This window comes from Cryptomeria japonica, chromosome 3, assembly GCF_030272615.1.
Source record: "Cryptomeria japonica chromosome 3, Sugi_1.0, whole genome shotgun sequence".
NCBI lineage: Eukaryota > Viridiplantae > Streptophyta > Pinopsida > Cupressales > Cupressaceae > Cryptomeria > Cryptomeria japonica.
Window position 1 is genome coordinate 864,206,709 of NC_081407.1, and position 17,465 is coordinate 864,224,173.

At 39.1% G+C, this 17,465-nt stretch overlaps 2 protein-coding genes across 2 annotated transcripts; both read right to left on the minus strand.

The window, feature by feature from the left end:
• Positions 1–7,166: 7,166 nt before the first annotated feature.
• Positions 7,167–9,863, minus strand: LOC131874407 (uncharacterized). The gene is made up of 2 exons (XM_059217770.1): positions 9,673–9,863; positions 7,167–7,512 (listed from the first exon to the last, which is right to left on the minus strand). Exons 1-2 carry the CDS (start codon positions 9,861–9,863, stop codon positions 7,167–7,169), a joined length of 537 nt encoding a protein of 178 aa, XP_059073753.1.
• Positions 9,864–9,893: 30 nt separating this feature from the next.
• Positions 9,894–10,847, minus strand: LOC131874408 (uncharacterized). The gene is made up of 2 exons (XM_059217771.1): positions 10,422–10,847; positions 9,894–10,142 (listed from the first exon to the last, which is right to left on the minus strand). Exons 1-2 carry the CDS (start codon positions 10,845–10,847, stop codon positions 9,894–9,896), a joined length of 675 nt encoding a protein of 224 aa, XP_059073754.1.
• Between the last annotated feature and the right edge of the window lie 6,618 nt (positions 10,848–17,465).

Consider the following 17,465-nt stretch of genomic DNA (forward strand, 5'->3'; position numbering starts at 1 on the left):
TGACTCCCCAATTGAATTCAAACTCATTACAAATGGTCCATAGGACCTTATTAAACCTTAACATGACAATAAACATGAAATAAAATTAAAAAAAATCCAAATAGCCTCAAGGACACATGAAATCCCTTGGGTGCCCCTGTACCATACACCTGGGGTGAGAAAGATTTCATTCTCTAGATGAAATGAGTTGTTGAACTAAGACTCCATTTTATTTGATGTCCTACTTTGACATCCAGGTAGCATATTCATTTGGTAAGCCATGCTACTTGACCAAGTATTCATTGTACACCCCATGTCTTGTCCTCTTGACCTCCCTTGTGTCCAATATGGCTTCAAGCTTCATGGATTGGCTAGGTGGTAGATCTTTGATCCATTCTATATCCTCAACTCCTGATGTACCTGCTTCTTGACCTACAAAAACAAATCCCTTAAAGGGAAAAATATTAGCAACATTAAATATAGGGGAGATAGCCACTCCAGAGGGAGTTCAATCTCATAAGAATTTTGTCCAAACTTATGGATCACTTTGAAAGGTCCAATCTTCTTCATCATTAGCTTGGTGTATTTGCCTTTAGGTAGCCTTTCTTTCTTGATATGTGGAAGCACCATATCCCCAACCTTAAACTAAAGATTCCTCCTCTTTTGATATGCATTCTCTTTATACTTCACCACACTTTTCTTGAGATTTTCCCTCACTTGTTAATGGATGTCTTTCATTGCTATTGCAAACTCCTCTTCTTCTGTACTTCTCCTCTCCATACATTTCAGATATCTGAGTTCATATATCCCTCTTGGGCTCATGCCATGGACAACTTCAAATAGGCTCTTTCCTATGCTCTGATTAATGAAATCCTTATATGCATACTGTGCTTGGGGAAGTACTAAATCCCATTGTTGACCATGATCCTTTGTAAAACACCTTATCAAGTTTCCAAGTGACCTATTAACTACATTTGTGTGTCCATCCATTTGGGGATGGTAGGCAAAACTATATGTCAACTTGGTGCCCAATTTTCTCCACAAGGTCCTCCAAAAGTGACCTATAAACTTAGAATCTTTTTCTCAAACTATGGTGAGTGGAAGTCCATGAATCCTCACAACCTCTTTGAAGAAAAGTCCTATAATATTAGAGGCATCACTAGTGCATTTACAAGGGATAAAGTGTGTCATTTAACTGAGCCTATCTACCACAACAAAATTACTATCAAATCCTATTTGAGTCCTAGGCAACCCTAAGACAAAGTCCATACTTATACTTTCCCAAGGCCTTTTTGGTATGTGTAAAGGTTGGCAGAGGCCTAGATTTGAAGTAGTTCCCTTTTCTCTCTGACATATTGTACAACTCTCTACAAAATTCCTTACATCTACCTACATTTTAGGCCAAAAATAAAATCTCCTAACCTTCTCCAATGTTTTGTCAATCCCAAAGTGTCCACCAAGACTCCCACAATGCTTCTTCCTTACCAAATTGTCTCTTTTAGAGCACCTTAGCACACACAACTGAGCCCCTTTGAAGAGTAAACCATCTTATAACACAAAATCAAAAAACTTACTATGAAAGGCATCTAAAAACTGATTGCAAAAAACAAATGCATCTTTAAAGTCAACATCATCTTGATACATACCTTTTAAAGCATCAATACCAACACTTTGGAGTTGGACCTCCTGCACCATGAGTGACTTCCTACTAAGAGCATCAACAATTTTGTTTTCTTGACCTCTGTTATGCTTAATTGTGAAGGTGTAGGCTTGCAAGTATTCTACCCACTTCATGTGCCTATGGTTCAATTTGTCTTGACTGTTCAATAATCTTAATGCATGATTATCAGTGAAAACAATAAAATCCTTTGGAAAGAGGTAATGTCTCCATTTCTTGAGGACTTGTACCATTGTATAGAGTTCTAAGTCATATGAAGAATACTTACTTTTAGTTTCATTCATCTTCTCACTGAAAAATGCCACTTGTCTCCCTTCTTGACTTAAAACTACCCCTATGGCATAACTGCTTGCATCACATTCAATGATGAATACTTTGTTAAAATCAAGTAATGTGAGTATGGGTTGCTGAGCCACCCTCCTTTTCAAATACTCAAAGCTTTGATCTTCCTCATTAGTCCATTGGAATTTACTCTTCTTATCTCCCTTAATGGTGTCTATGATAGGTGACCATGTGACTGAAATTATTTATGAACATTATATAAAAAATCGCTAAACCGTGAAAGCTCCTTACCTCTGTTGTTATCTAGGGGTTGGCCAACTAAGTATAGCTTCAACTTTTTTGGGATCCATCTTCAAAATACCCTTTGATATCACAAACCCAAGGTATACCAACTCCTCTTTCATTAACTCACACTTTTGAAGGTTGATCATCAATTGCTCTTCATGAAGCCTCCTCAACCATGTCAAGATGCTACAAATACTCTTCCTTGGACCTACTAAAAATAAGGATGTCATCCAAATAAACAACCACAAATTTTCCAATAAAGGGTTTTAATACCTCATTCATCAATCTCATGAAGGTTCTAGGTGCATTGGAAAGCCCAAAAGGCATTACCATCCACTCATATAAGCCCCCATTTGTCTTAAAGGTGGTCTTCCATTCATCTCCTTCCCTTATTCTCATTTGATGGTACCCACTTTTCAAATCAATCTTTGAGAAATAGCATGCACCTCCTAGACTATCCATTAAATCTTCCATCTAGGGTATAGGAAATCTATACTTGATTGTAATCATATTTATTGCTCTTGAACTAGTACATAACCTCTAACTATCATCTTTCTTGGGTGCCAAAATAGTAGGTACGACACAAGGGCTCAAGCTTTCCCTTATAAGGCCTTTGTCAACAACTCTTGGATTTGATTTCTAATTTCCTCATTTTTCTTAGGTGTCATCTTATAGGTTGTTTTGTTTGGCAAGCTTGCACCATGTATGAGATTAATATGATGACTCGCATCCCTTGTAGGTGGCAATGAACTAGGTAACTCCTCCAAAATGATGTCTTCATAGTTGTCCAACAAGGTTTGCACTTCTTTTGGTACCTCCTTTTCATTTGTTGATGTCATAACTGAAGTAGGATTCCTAATGATGGCATAGCCTATACCTTCTTCACTCAAACTCTTCAAGAACTCTTTCTCCTTTGACACCATCACACTCGGTCCTTCATGGTCATCCCTATCCTCTCCTTGTATGGGTGAAAGAGTGTATGACACGATATCCTTCATTATCACATATGTGTTCTTCTCCCCATCATGCTTGGCCTTCCTATCAAATTTCCAAGGCCTTCCTAGGAGTAAGTGGCATACATCCATAAGGATTATTTCATATAGTATCTTGTCTTTGTAGTCACCAATGTTGAATTCAACCCAAGTCTTCTCATTCACCAAGACTTGTTGCCCCCTATTGAGCCATGAGACCTTTTAGGGTGTAGGGTGAGCGTTCTTCTTCAATTTCAGTTTTTCTACCATCTCCAAAGACACAAGATTATCAATGGAACCAGAATCTACCACTGCCTTGCATACCTTTCCTTGTGCTTTGCAAGTTGTCCTAAACAGTGCCCTCCTTTGTGGGGGTTCCTTGGTTGTTAGTACTTTTATCAATGTCCTCCTTATCATTAATGACTCACCTTCCTCTAGAACATGTATTAAGGGTGAATTCACACTCTCGACCTCTTCTTGCACAATTTGAGTCCTACACTCGCCTCCATGAAAACTTGATGTTTGATTCTTTGGGCATTATATTTGAAGGAAGGGTGGCCAAATTGTTTGCAGTTATAACACCTTCCAAAGAAAGCATTGGATCCCCTACCTTTTGCATTGGGTCTTCCTCTACCATTAGACCTTCTACCTCTAAAGCCACCCCTTGATTCAATGCCTTGTTCTTGGTGGTTTCTTGACTCACCATGTTACCTTTAGGATTGCCCTCTTTCACCAAAGTTGGCTTTACCCCCAAATTTCCTTCCTCTTCCTCTTCCTTGCTTCTCTTGCTTCATTTTAAACTTCTCTTCTATCCTACATGCCATTTGGAAACACTCCTCAACTATCCTAGGAGTGACTAGGCTTATCTCATCTTGGATATAAAATCTTAGGTCATTCAAGTACCTAGCCACTTTTTCCCTCTTGTTCTCCACATGACCATACCTTATACTAAGGCTATGGAATTCCTCAGTATAGGCTACAACATCCACATCCCTTTATTTAAGAGTCTGCAACTTCCTAAACACTTGTATTTCATAGTCTATAGCTAAGAATTGTGCCTTCAACTTGGCCACCATCTGGTCTCATGAGTTTATCTTTGGTTTGTTTTTGTTTACCCTCTCTTCTTGGGTGTAATTCCACCATGTCAAAGCATATCCCTTCAACTTGGTTTTTGCAAACTTGACTTTTTTGTCCCCCGCTACCTCCTTGTATTCAAAATAATTGTTCGAAGCATCCACCCATTCTGTCACTTCTTCAGTATCTATTTTTTCCCATACATGGGTAGGTCTATCTTCACATCAGAGGTATCTCCTCTTACAGTCCTCAAATAATTTATAAACCTTCTCTCTTCAAGAGCCATCTCCTCTTCTTGAGGTCTTTCCCAAGGGTCTCCACTTTCACCCTCTTCCTCTTCTTCGAACTCACTCTCCTCTTCACTCCCCCTTCTCCTTCTATTTATGTCTTCTAATGCTTCCACCTTCTCTCTCGAGACTTTCAAATCCCTAGAAACCATTAACCCACCCTTTGGAGGCATCTTATCTGTACAATTTCAACTGTCTCTTCTGCATACTTCAAATTTTCTTCTCCTTCAATCAAAAGCTAAGCTCCAATACCACTTTGTTGTAGAGCCAAGGGTGTAGATGCAAACTAGACACAAACCCAAACAACTTGGCAATGGGTGTTGTAAATTTGGAGGAATTGATTATGTGTTGCATTGATGTCAACACTAGATTGTTTGGTTATCAACCGAGTTCCGATAGAGTGGTTGGATTGTGATATTGATCATATGATCAATCTTCGGTTTATTCTAATTGATGGAATTGGTTTGGTTCAGATGTGTATCTCATTTAGTTGGTTCGGGATTTGGTGATCCGGAAGTTATCATATGTTCTAGTAATCCTTTTATTTACCGGTAAGGGTTTTACCGACAGAGCTTTGTTGAAGATCTTTTGATGGATTTGATAAGTGGTGTTGGTGCGGCTTCTAGAAGGTTCTCAAGATGCTGATGGTTATCATGTTCGTGTTTCAGTTGATTGGTGGTGTTGCATTTGGCTTATGGCGACCTATTTTATGGACTGGTTTGTGTAACATGTTGATGGATGCTCCCGATGCATTACCGATTGGATTTATTGATTGGTTGATGTTGTTTGAGTCTCAAACCGACTTGGGTTATCATTGGTTTGTGGGTTTATGTAATGGATTTATTGTATTATCTTTTAGGTGGCCGACCTAATTATTTAGGTCCCGGGTTTGTATATATATGTTGTAAGATCTCTTTGTAGATCATGGTCACGGTTATGGTTATAGGATTATTTGTGTACGAATAAAGTTGTAATCATATGAAGAGGTTTTGGTCGATCATAGGTGATCAAATTGGGTTGTGTAAGAGGTTTAAGACTGTAATGGACACCTCAGAATGCCCAAAAACCATACCAACTGCTGCTAGGAATTTTATCAAACAGTTTGCATCCAACTCCTTATTTCTCTGTTTAATGTTTTAAATTCCCTTATGGCTCCGGAAATGAAATGTTGGTTTGTTTTACATGGAATTGAAATCACAGAATATGAACAAGAATGAAACTACAATAATATGCAATTGGAAATTGAACTACTGCTGATATGATATTATTTTCAGAATTAATCAAATACATAGCAGATTTTTCAACTCACTAAATACTCCAGCAATAATGCTCCATCAAATGTTTTCCAATTTTGCTACTACAATGACATGAATAGTGCTATGTGAATAGTGTCATGTGAATAGTGCCACGTGAATAGTGTTGCGGCCTGTAGCTGGAAATACACCCAAATAGTGTTGTTGCCTGTTAATGAAGCTAAAAGCAATGGATTCCAAAGGCCAAACCCCAAGCGAATGACATCTAGAATGTCACACGAGAGGATAGACGTCCTCTAATGCCAAGAAAGGATCTACAACTCACACATCAATTTCTTCTCAAATTCAACATGTTGAATGAAGCCACAAAAGCTTCCTTTTATTCTTTTTCCAAGGGTCGACCCAACTCACTTGAGCAATGTGGGATAAAAGATGTGCAATATAAAACATATTAAAATATTCACTTATGTCTCCCTTGGGTGCCCCTTTGATTTGCACACATTCCCATAAAATAAATATTAAAGTAACACTTTAATATTTTACAATTAAATTAAATGTTACTTTAATAACACTTCAGGCATTAAAATATATTAGCAATCGGACTCCGAATGGCGCGAGTGATAGCTCGTCGAAAAGCTCTCACCGAGGAGTATCGAATCCAATCACCAAAACTAGTCTCTGTTGTGTCCTGCTAACTTACTAAAAATAGTAAGTATGCCTTAAACTAAGTAAATCAACTCCATTTTGGCCCAAACTGGAAATGACTAGGCCAAAACACTCCAGGATCCCTTTAAACCCTTCGTTAGCCCTCAGGGCCATGTAGAGCTAGGCTAACGCACATATGCTTGGTCAATTGCTAAAGTGGGGACATTACAGTCCACCCCCCTTGAAATTGCTTGTCCTCAAGCAATCTCAGTCCAGCCTGCTGTATCACCTACTCATTCTCCCATGTAGCATCTTCCTCCAATAGGCCTCTCCATCTGACCAGATACTCCTTCACTATCCTGTTTCTGAGTTTCCTCTCTCTGGTGTCCAGAATAGCCTCAGGTACTAACACAAGCTTCCCCTCCTCATCCAAAGGGGGTAAATCTGCAGAAGGTACTACACTCTGACCAATAGCTTTCTTAAGCCTAGACACATGAAATGCATTGTGTACCCGACTACCCTCTGGAAGCTCAAGCTCATAGGCAACTTCGCCCACTCTGCGAATCACCTTGTAGGGACCATAAAATCTAGGCTTCAGCTTCTTTGCTCCGCTCCTCTTGAGCGATGACTGCCTATATGGCTGTAGCCTCAAGTACACCATATCCCCTACCTCAAAACTGCGTTGTACCCTATGCTGATCAGCATACAACTTCTACTGATTCTGAGCCTGCTGTATGTTCTCCTTGAGCGCTCTCAGGATATCCTGACTATCTTGCAATGAGTCTTTGGCTTTGGGCACCCTGCTGTCTCCCAAAACCAAATCCATGAAGCTTGGTGCTTCATAACCATAAAGTGCCATGAAGGGTGTCATCTTGATGGACATATGATATGTAGTATTGTAACAATACTCTCCCATATGCAACCATCTAACCCAAGCCCTCTGCTGTGTAGTCACATAGTTCCTCAAATATCCCTCCACCCATTTATTCACAATATCTATCTGCCCATCTGTCTGTGGATGATAACTAGTGCTGGGTGTAAGATCTATGCCACACAACCTAAACAACTCTTGCCAGAAAATACTCATAAATTTACTATCTCGATCACTGACAATGAATCTAGGCAGCCCATGTAACCTGAATATCTCTTTGAAGAAAAGATCTGCCACCTGTGTTGCTGTGTAAGTGGACAGAATAGCAAAGAAGTGAGCGAACTGCGTTAAGTGGTCTACCACCACATAGATGCAATCCCTCCCTTGCACTCGTGGCAACCCAGTGATAAAGTCCATTGAAATACTTTCCCATTTCCTATCCGGAATGGGCAAGGGTTGTAGTAACCCTACAGGGAATGTGTGCTCTCCCTTATTCTGCTGACAAACTACACACCCCCTGACATACCTCTGAACATCATCCTTGAGCCCTCTCCATGAGAACCTTTCTCGAATTTGCCTGTAGGTCTTGAAGACCCCTGGATGCCCAGCTGTAGGCGCATCATGAAATACCCTCAGTATCGCCTCTTTCAACTGTGATGACGGAATCAAATAAACCCTATCCTAAAATCTGATCAATCCATCTATCACCTCATAGTGATCATCTTGTATAGTACCTAAAATCAAACCTGAAGCCCAAGTATCTCCGACATACTCTGCTATAACCTTATCCCTCCAATCTCCTGTAATCTCTGCAAGAGCACAAATGTGAGGTCTTCTGGATAGGGCATCAGCTACTACATTCTTCTTCCCTTTAACAAAATCAATGTCAAAGTCATAAGCCTACAATTTAGTGACCCACTTATGCTGCCTATCATTCAAGTCTCGCTGGCTCATGAAATAATTTATGCTGTTGTGATCCGTCTTGATCACAAACTTCCCTCCAACCAAGTAGGATCGGAATTTGGCCAAGGCATGCATGATGGCCAACATCTCACCATCATAAATAGAATAGCTCCTCTCCACACCTCAGAGCTTCCTACTCTCAAAAGCGATGGGGTGCTTCTTCTGCATCAATACTGCTCCAATCCCATCACTTGATGTATTAGAATGAAGCTCAAAAGGCTTTGTGAAGTCTGGTAGAGCTAGAACTGGACATGAAGACATCACCTGCTTGAAATGTTCAAAACACCTCTATGCTACCTCTGTCCACATGAAGGCCCCCTTCTTAGTAAGATCTGTCAAGGGAGTAGTTGTCTGAGAAAACCCCTTAATAAACCTCCTATAAAAACCACATAAGCCAAAGAACCCCTTAAGCTGAGTAAGGTTTGTAGGCGTGGGCCAATCAACAATAGCTCTAATATTTTTAGGGTCCACCCGAACTCCCTTTGCACTAATAATATGACCAAGGTACAAAAGCTATGTCATCTCGAACTCACACTTAGACTCCTTGGCATACAGGGACTCTTTCTCCAAAATAGATAGTACCTCCTCAAGATGCTGCAAATGCTCCCCCCATGATTTGCTAAAGACCAAAATATCATCAAAGAAAATCAAAACATATCTCCTCAATTGCCCCCTAAACACCCGGTTCATGCAACTCTGAAAAGTAGTAGGGGCATTGGTTAGCCCAAATGGCATAACCAAATACTCTAAATGACCATAGTGGCACCAAAAAGTTGTCTTCTCAATGTCCTCTGCCCTCATATTGATCTGATGATACCCTGATCTCAAATCTATCTTTATGAAGACGCATGCCCCATGTAGCTCATCTATCAGCTCATCTATCCTTGGAATGGGGTACCTGTTCTTAATGGTTTTCTTGTTCAAGGCCCTGTAGTCAATGCACATGCGCATTGTTCCATCTTTCTTCTTAACCAAAACAACTGCTGAAGCAAAAGGGCTTTTGCTTGGCCTAATGTGCCCCATCTCCAACATCTCCTTGATGGATTTCTCTATCTCATCCTTGTGTTTCTTAGGATGACGATAGGGTGTGATCATAATGGGCTTATCCCCCTCTTCTAATTCAATGACATTCTCTATTCCCCTATCTGGACGAACGCCATGTGGAATACTGCTAAATACCTTGGCATGTCTATCAAGGATGTCCTGCATATTAGGCAGATGACTCTTAACTTGTGGTTCTGGTGATGTTGGCATAATCAAGCACTCTGCTGCCCACTCAACATCATCATGTCTGAACAACCTCTCCATCCTCCTCAAAGAAACTATCCTACAACTACCATCTGATAATCCTCTGAGTACCACGGTCCTGCCCTCATGCTAGAACCTCATCTCTACTCTCTCCATGTTGAGAGTAAATTCTCTCAATGATGCCATCCAAGTCATCCCTAAGACAATGTCATAATCACCCATGTTCACAACATAGAACTCATCCTGGAGCTCATAACCATCTCCCAATCTGATGCGAAGATTTGTAATCTTCTGTGTGCATAGTAACTTGTGACCACTAGCTACCATGACTGGGAATCCTGAATGTTCTTCAGTTTGTCACCCTCTCCTAGCCACTAACTGTGAATCTATGAAATTATGTGTGGCCCCAGTGTCCAGCAAAGCAACCACCTTTTGTCCCTGTATGGTACCACGCACCTTAAAAGTAATTGCCTTTTGAGCACCTGTCAATCTAGCTAGGGACTTCTCATTCCCTGAACCCTCCTTAGTGGCACTGCTCTCACCATCAGACTCTAACTGCTGCTCCTCATCCTCTGACTGTGACTCCTCAACAGAGAAGTACTCCATCTAGTTGGCCTTAGCCTTCAGAGGACACTTGTGAGATAAATCCCACGGTTCCCTACACTGAAAACATAGTTTTTTCCGCCTCAACTCGTTCAGTGTCTCATTGTCTAACCTCTTTGATTCCTTTTTTTGAGGCTAAGAATCCCTATGTAGAGGTTTATTATCCTTATCCTTCTTGAAGTGTGGATCCTTAGGAGTGAACTTACTCCTAGAAGCGGAAGGTGCAAGATCTCTCGCCTTCCGAATGGCATCCTGCAATGTGAGGGGATCATGTCCCTTCACCCAACCATGAAGAGCCTTTGACAATCCATCCACAAACAGTACAATCAACCTCCTCTCTGAAATGTCTGTAACCAACACTGATAGTCTCTGGAAATCTGAGATGTAACTGTTGATAGGACCCCATTGTCTCAACTGAGCTAACTCCATGAAATGGAGTTCTGGATCCTTCATATCAAACCTGTCAATCAACCTCTCAGTGAACTCTGCGTATGTGTCTATCTGATTATGGGCCAATGTGACCATACCGTGGTGCCACCACTCATGTGCACTCCCATCCAAGTGCAATGCAGCATACTTAATCGCATCCTCCTCAAGCATGGGATTAAGCTGAAAATAAGTATCTAATTTCTGGACCCATGTCCGTGCTGAATCCTTCCCTGTACCATCATAGTAGGGAATAGACAACTTTCCCAACTTCTTCCTCATCTCATAATTATGTTGTCAGTTTCCTCTCATTGGCATATTCTTGAGTCTAACATCCATATATTCCCTGAATGTCATCTCAGCCTGTAGCTCAGGGCTAGAGTCCCTCCAATCATCCATAATCATATTTTGAATCTCTTGTTGTGTACGACCGACATTATTCCGGTCATTCTATCTCAGAGGAAACTATGGCATGAGTGGTCTTGTAGTAGAAGAACCTGCTCTAGCATATGTCCTGGTTCCCCTATTAACCGATGCGTCTCCATTACCTCCATTACCCTGTCCACCTCCCTGATTAGCATTATTACCTTGGTTGCCATTATTACCTTGGTTGCCATTATTACCTCAGTCTTCTCTCGTCAAATGTTGTGTAAATGCTATAGCCATCTGCTGCAATGTAGCCTGGAGCTCCCTCTGACCCCTAGCAAGATCATTGAGCATCTCCCTAGTGCTAGGTTCTCCCCTTTCCCCATCTCTGTCACCCATGGCTGGTGCTGAAAAAAGGTCACCCTCTTCTTCAATCTCTGGTGAATTTTGTAGGTTTGTGTTTGACCTGTTTCTCCTCAAGTAATACTGATGTGCTGGATGCATGAAACCCTCACAGGATGGCAGGAAAAACAAGCTCTGATACCATTGTAATGGACACCTTAGAATGCCCAAAAACCATACCAACTGCTGCTAGGAATTTTATCAAACAGTTTGCATCCAACTCCTTATTTCTCTGTTTAATGTTTTAAATTCCCTTATGGCTTCGGAAAAGAAATGTTGGTTTGTTTTACATGGAATTGAAATCACAGAATATGAACAAGAATGAAACTACAATAATATGCAACTAGAAATTGAACTACTGGTGATATGATATTATTTTCAGAATTAATCAAATACATAGCAGATTTTTCAACTCACTAAATACTCCAGCAATAATGCTCCATCAAATGTTTTCCAATCTTGCTGCTACAATGACATGAATAGTGTTGCATGAATAGTGTCGCATGAATAGTGCCACGTGAATAGTGTTGCGGCCTGTAGCTGGAAATACACCCAAATAGTGTTGCTGCCTGTAGCTGGAAATGCACCCAGAATGCACCCAATTTGCCTGTTAATGAAGCTGAAAGCAATGGATTCCAAAGGCCAAACCCCAAGGGAATGACATCTAGAATGTCACACGAGAGGATAGACGTCCTCTAATTCCAAGAAAGGATCTACAACTCACACATCAATTTCTTCTCAAATTCAACATGCTGAATGAAGCCACAAAAGCTTCTTTTTATTCTTTTTCCAAGGGTCGACCCAACTCACTTGAGCAATGTGGGATAAAAGATGTGCAATATAAAACATATTAAAAATATTCACTTATGTCTCCCTTGGGTGCCCCTTTGATTTGCACACATTCCCATAAAATAAATATTAAAGTAACACTTTAATATTTTACAATTAAATTAAATGTTACTTTAATAACACTTCAGGCATTAAAATATATTAGCAATCGGACTCCGAATGGTGAGAGTGATAGCTCGTCAGAAATCTCTCGCCGAGGAGTATCGAATCCAATCACCAAAACTAGTCTTCGTTGCGTCCTACTGACTTACTAAAAATAGTAAGTATGCCTGAAACTAAGTAAATCAACTCCGTTTTGGCCCAAACTGGAAATGACTAGGCCAAAACACTCCAAGATCCCTTTAAACCCTTCGTTATCCCTTGGGACCATGTAGAGCTAGGCTAACGCACATATGCTTGGTCAACTGCTAAAGTGGGGACATTACAAAGACCTCTGGTATTGAGCTTAAATGGAACTGTACTCAGGCATAGGAGATGCTATTCTTGAAATTCAATCTTTTTTCCGGATTGTAGTCTGGAAATCTTTTGTAGTCAGTGAGGTTCCTTTATGATGAGCAGTGCACTCTAGTCAATCTACCTTCTTACATGTGAAGACCCCTTTATTGTAATCACATACTTACTGTAGAAGTATCATCTGACTGTGGGTAGGGTTTCCTACCGTGCTTTTTCCCTTTACTGGGTTTTCCATGTACAAATCTTGGTGTTATGTGTTGTGGATGCATGGTATTTGGTTTGTGATTTATGTTTGTGCTTAATTGATATATCTTGTATTCCGGTGTTTGGTTTATGCATTTTGGTAAAAGGTTTTAAGTGCTCAAATTTTCATAATCTATTGACAACTGATTCACCCCCCATATCAGTTGTCCATTGGTTATCCTAACAATTGGTATTAGAGCCTAGTCCTCTCTACAAAATATTAACCACTTGAGGAAGACCCTATTGTGAATAATCATTCAACTTCAATTGCTTGCTGAAAGAACATCCCTAGGCTTGAAGGAGCAAATTACAGAGTATGGAAGCTTCAGATGGAGACTCATCTAAGATGTCTTAGCAAGGAGATTTGGGAGATCACTGAGAAAGTCTATACTCCTTATGATCCGACATCTAGGAATCCTCCTCTGACGAACTTGGATAAGAACATTGAAAATGACAATAGAGCTAGAGAAGCCCTTTTTGAGTGCCCTTTTAGATCAGCAAGTAATGGGATTAACAGACAAATCATCTGCAAAATCTATATGGGATAAGTTAGAGACTATGAATGAAGGTGACCCTACTATTAAAATTGCTAATCTTGATGGTTACCGAGTGAGATATGAGAACCCGAGAATGGAGGAAGATGAAGCAATTGTTGGTTTTATGGAAAGAGTCAATGAAATTGTCTTGGGAATTCAATGATGTGGTGGATCTATGAGTGAAGATGAGATTGTTTCTAAAGTATTGAGAGCTTTGCCATCGGCTTACAAGATGAAGGCTACTGCAATTAATGAGTTAAGAACAATGTCTAACACTTTTGTCAATAGGAATATTTTGGTTGGAAAGCTATCTTCTTTTGAGTTTGAAGAATTTGGTCCTCAAGGAGCTGCAAAGAGAGATTTTACATTCAAGGCATCTACATCATCAACCAACAAGAGTGACTGGAAAGAATTGTACACAAAGGAACTAGAGGATATGAAGAAATAACATGAAGATCTTGAGAAACTTGAAGCCCTGTTTGCTAGAAGATTACCTAACGGTCTGGTAGGAAGTAGGTATGAAGGAAAATAACCCTTCAAATGTTTTGCATATAATAAGATATGTCATTTTGCATCTAGATGTCCTGAGAGGAATTCAAGATTTGAAGAAAAAGCTAGAAGATCTTTTAAGCCTAACCATGAATATCAGAACAAGCATAAGTAAAGGAGGAACAAAGACAAATCATGCTACTATGTTGACGAGGAAGGTGTGACTGATGATTCTAATGATGAACCGACAAAAGATTCAACTAGTAGATTCAGAAATGGAAAGGAATGGGTATTCTTAGCTATCAAGGAAGATGATCTAGAACCTATCATTCAAAATGAAGAGAAGGCTCTTGCTGCTAAAGTTGAAGACAAGGATGAGTGGGTGATAGACAACAGATGTTCACATCATATGACTAGAGATAAAAGGAATTTTCTATCTTTGGAAGAATTTAATTGAGGTCTAGTCAAATTTGGAGATGACAAAGCATGCATGATCAAAGGAAGAGGAACTATTGTTGACATTTAAACATTTGATCTTAACCGATAATTGTTTGTTTGCTTGATGCTGTTAGGTCCCGGAGACAACTGAGAGGGGGGGGGGGGTGAATCAATTGTCAAATAAATTCAAACCAAAAACTAATTAACCAACTTGATACTTAATATCGGTAAACCAGTTAAATATGCCGCTAGACAGTGTTAAAAGTAAACTATTATACCGGTAAGGATTAATGCATGAAACATAAACATAAAGTCATCCACAACACATAACACCAATATTTGTACGTGGAAACCCTGTAAGGGGAAAAACCATGGTGGGAAACCTTACCCATAATCAGATGATACTACTGCAGATAGTAAGTGTACATAAATGGGGTTTGCACATGCAGAAAGGCCAACAACCTAGAGCTCACTGCTCAAACACAAAATGGGAGTCACATTGACTATAGTTGGATGATTAAATCCAATAAGAATGTACTGCACAAAATAGCATCTTCATATGCTGGATTCAGTACTGGTGTAATGTTGATATGCTTCTACAAAAACCTAGCTTCACCTTCAAATGATGTCTCTGTGTATACCTCTACTTAATCTTGCATATACCTTTACTCAATTCTTTTTCGCATTCCACACTTGATCTTACAAATAAGATCTTACATTTATACCATACCCTAAGACCAATTTTAGTAGGTCGGCTCTACAAGATATTACAATAAAAACATTTTACATACAATATAATATCTGATGCAATAACCGATTAAACATGTCGGCTTAATGTATTTACAACAATAATAAATCATCTCCATATCGTGTCATGTTGATCTAAAAAGGATAAACCTACCGGTGTAACAGTAGATAACCCTGGACCTATTTGTCGGTAAAAGCAAATATGCAAATATGAATATACCAACGATCAATTCTTCAAAACAAAGTGTCCACATGATGTCTTCGATATTATCAAGTGTCTTCCATATCATTCTAGGTACCAATGAACATTATATCCCGTCGGTGAACCATATACCAGTAACTGTGCAATAGTTACTTGCTTGCCGATGAATGTTGCTGGATCTCCAAAGTGCTTGTTTTCAGTAGGTGTTGACATCACTGACAAAACCATACCAAAATACCAACAATCTCCCCCTTTGGCATTGATGGCAACACAAGATGGAAAAACCATCAAAGTGCCAAAACAGAAATGCCAAATACCAAAAACCAACAATCTCCCTTAGACAACAATTTCTTCCCCTGGGAGCAACATGTGTTTATCCAAAGATTTATTTTCAATACAAATCTCTCCTCAAAAAGATAATGTGTTTTTCCATAGATATATCTCCCCCTTTGACATCAAATGCCAAAGTTACAAAAATTAAGTTTATACAAAATACCAACTACTCCCCCTAAGAAGTAGCTTCCTCATCAAAAGACCGGAGTAAAAAATTTGTCTTTTAATTATGTCGGTTGATGACAATCATCAACTGTCTAAGTCTCTATCGGTGGTGGTATGACTCCAAGCTAATCTCTGAGATATTCAAAAGTCTCCTTAGGCAAAGGTTTTGTGAAAATATCTGCAAGCTGTTCTTTAGTATTCACATAAACCAGTTTTATCTCCTTTTCTTCAACTTTTTCCCTTAGAAAATTAAGTTTGATAGAAACATGTTTTGTTTTAGAATGTAATACCGGATTCTTGGATATATCAATTGCTGCAGTGTTATCACAATATATAGTAATGGGTTCCTTGCATTTTACCTTTATGTCTTTCAACATTTGTTTAAGCCATAGTACCTATGTATAGTTAGTTGCTACTGCAACATATTCTGATTCTGCTGTTGATAAAGATGTACAACTTTGTTTCTTACCCAACCAAGAAACTAATCTTTTTCCAAGAAAGAATGCTCCTCCGGTGGTGCTTTTTCTATCATCCACATCTCTTGCCCAATTTGCATCTATGTATGCACATAGATCAAAATTTTCATCTCTAGGATACCATAATCCAAAATTTGTTGTGCCTTGTAAGTACCGGAAAATCCTTTTTACAGCTAATTCATGATTTTCCCTAGGATTACTTTGAAATCTAGAAACAATACATACTGCATTCATAATATCAGGCCTAGTTTGTGTCAAATACAGTAGACCTCCTATCATAGATTTGTATCTAGTTGGATTAACAGGTGTAGATTCATCCCTTTGAGATAATTTGTCATTTGTAGTCATAGGTGTGCTTACCGGTTTAGAGTTCTCCATCCCAAATTTCTTTAGTAATTCTTTCAAGTACTTGGATTGACTCAAAAATATACATTTATCAGTTTGTGAAATATGCAATCCTAAAAAGAATTTTATTTCTCCAATCATAGACATTGCAAATTCTTGCTGCATTTTAATAGAAATTTTTTTACATAATCCATCTTCTCCTCCAAAGATTATATCATCAACAAATACTTCAATAATCAAGATGTCATCATTAGTTATTTTGTAATATAAATTGCTATCTGCATTTCCTTTAGTAAAACCAATCTTTAAAAGATACTTATCCAACCTTTCATACCAAGCTCTTGGGGCTTGTTTTAATCCATACAGAGCTTTCCTTAACCTGCAAACCATATCATTGTCATCTGTTAAGGAAAATCCATCAGGTTGTTCAATATATACTTCTTCTTCAAGATCTCCATCCAAAAATGCACATTTAATATCCATTTGATAAACTTTGTAGTCCTTGTGAGCTGCAAAAGCCAAAAATAATCTAACTGCCTCAATTCTGGCTACCTGTGCAAATGTTTCATTGTAATCAACTCCTTCTTTTTGAGAATATTCCTTACACACTAGTCTTGCTTTATTTCTGACAACCTTACCATCTTCATTAAGTTTGTTTCTAAATACCCATTTGGTTCCAATTACATTTTTATCTTTAGGCTGGGGAACTAATGTCCAAGTATTATTTTTCTCAATTTGTCCTAATTCTTCTTCCATAGATTTAATCCAAAATTTATTTTCACATGCCTCATGGATAGACGATGGTTCAATTTGAGAAATAAGACATACCTCTTCATTTGCCAATCTTCCTCTTGTC

Bases quoted from the DNA above. Each gene is read 5' to 3' on its own strand.
- LOC131874407 (XM_059217770.1), bottom strand. From the start codon at position 9,863: ATGGTAGCTAGTGGTCACAAGTTACTATGCACACAGAAGATTACAAAT. The intron at 7,513-9,672 runs GTTCTAGCATGA...AGAGTTGTTTAG, and splicing joins ATGGAGAGAGTAGAGATGAG to GTTGTGTGGCATAGATCTTA.
- LOC131874408 (XM_059217771.1), bottom strand. From the start codon at position 10,847: ATGAGGAAGAAGTTGGGAAAGTTGTCTATTCCCTACTATGATGGTACA. The intron at 10,143-10,421 runs GTGAAGGGACAT...AAGGCCAACTAG, and splicing joins CAAAGGCTCTTCATGGTTGG to ATGGAGTACTTCTCTGTTGA.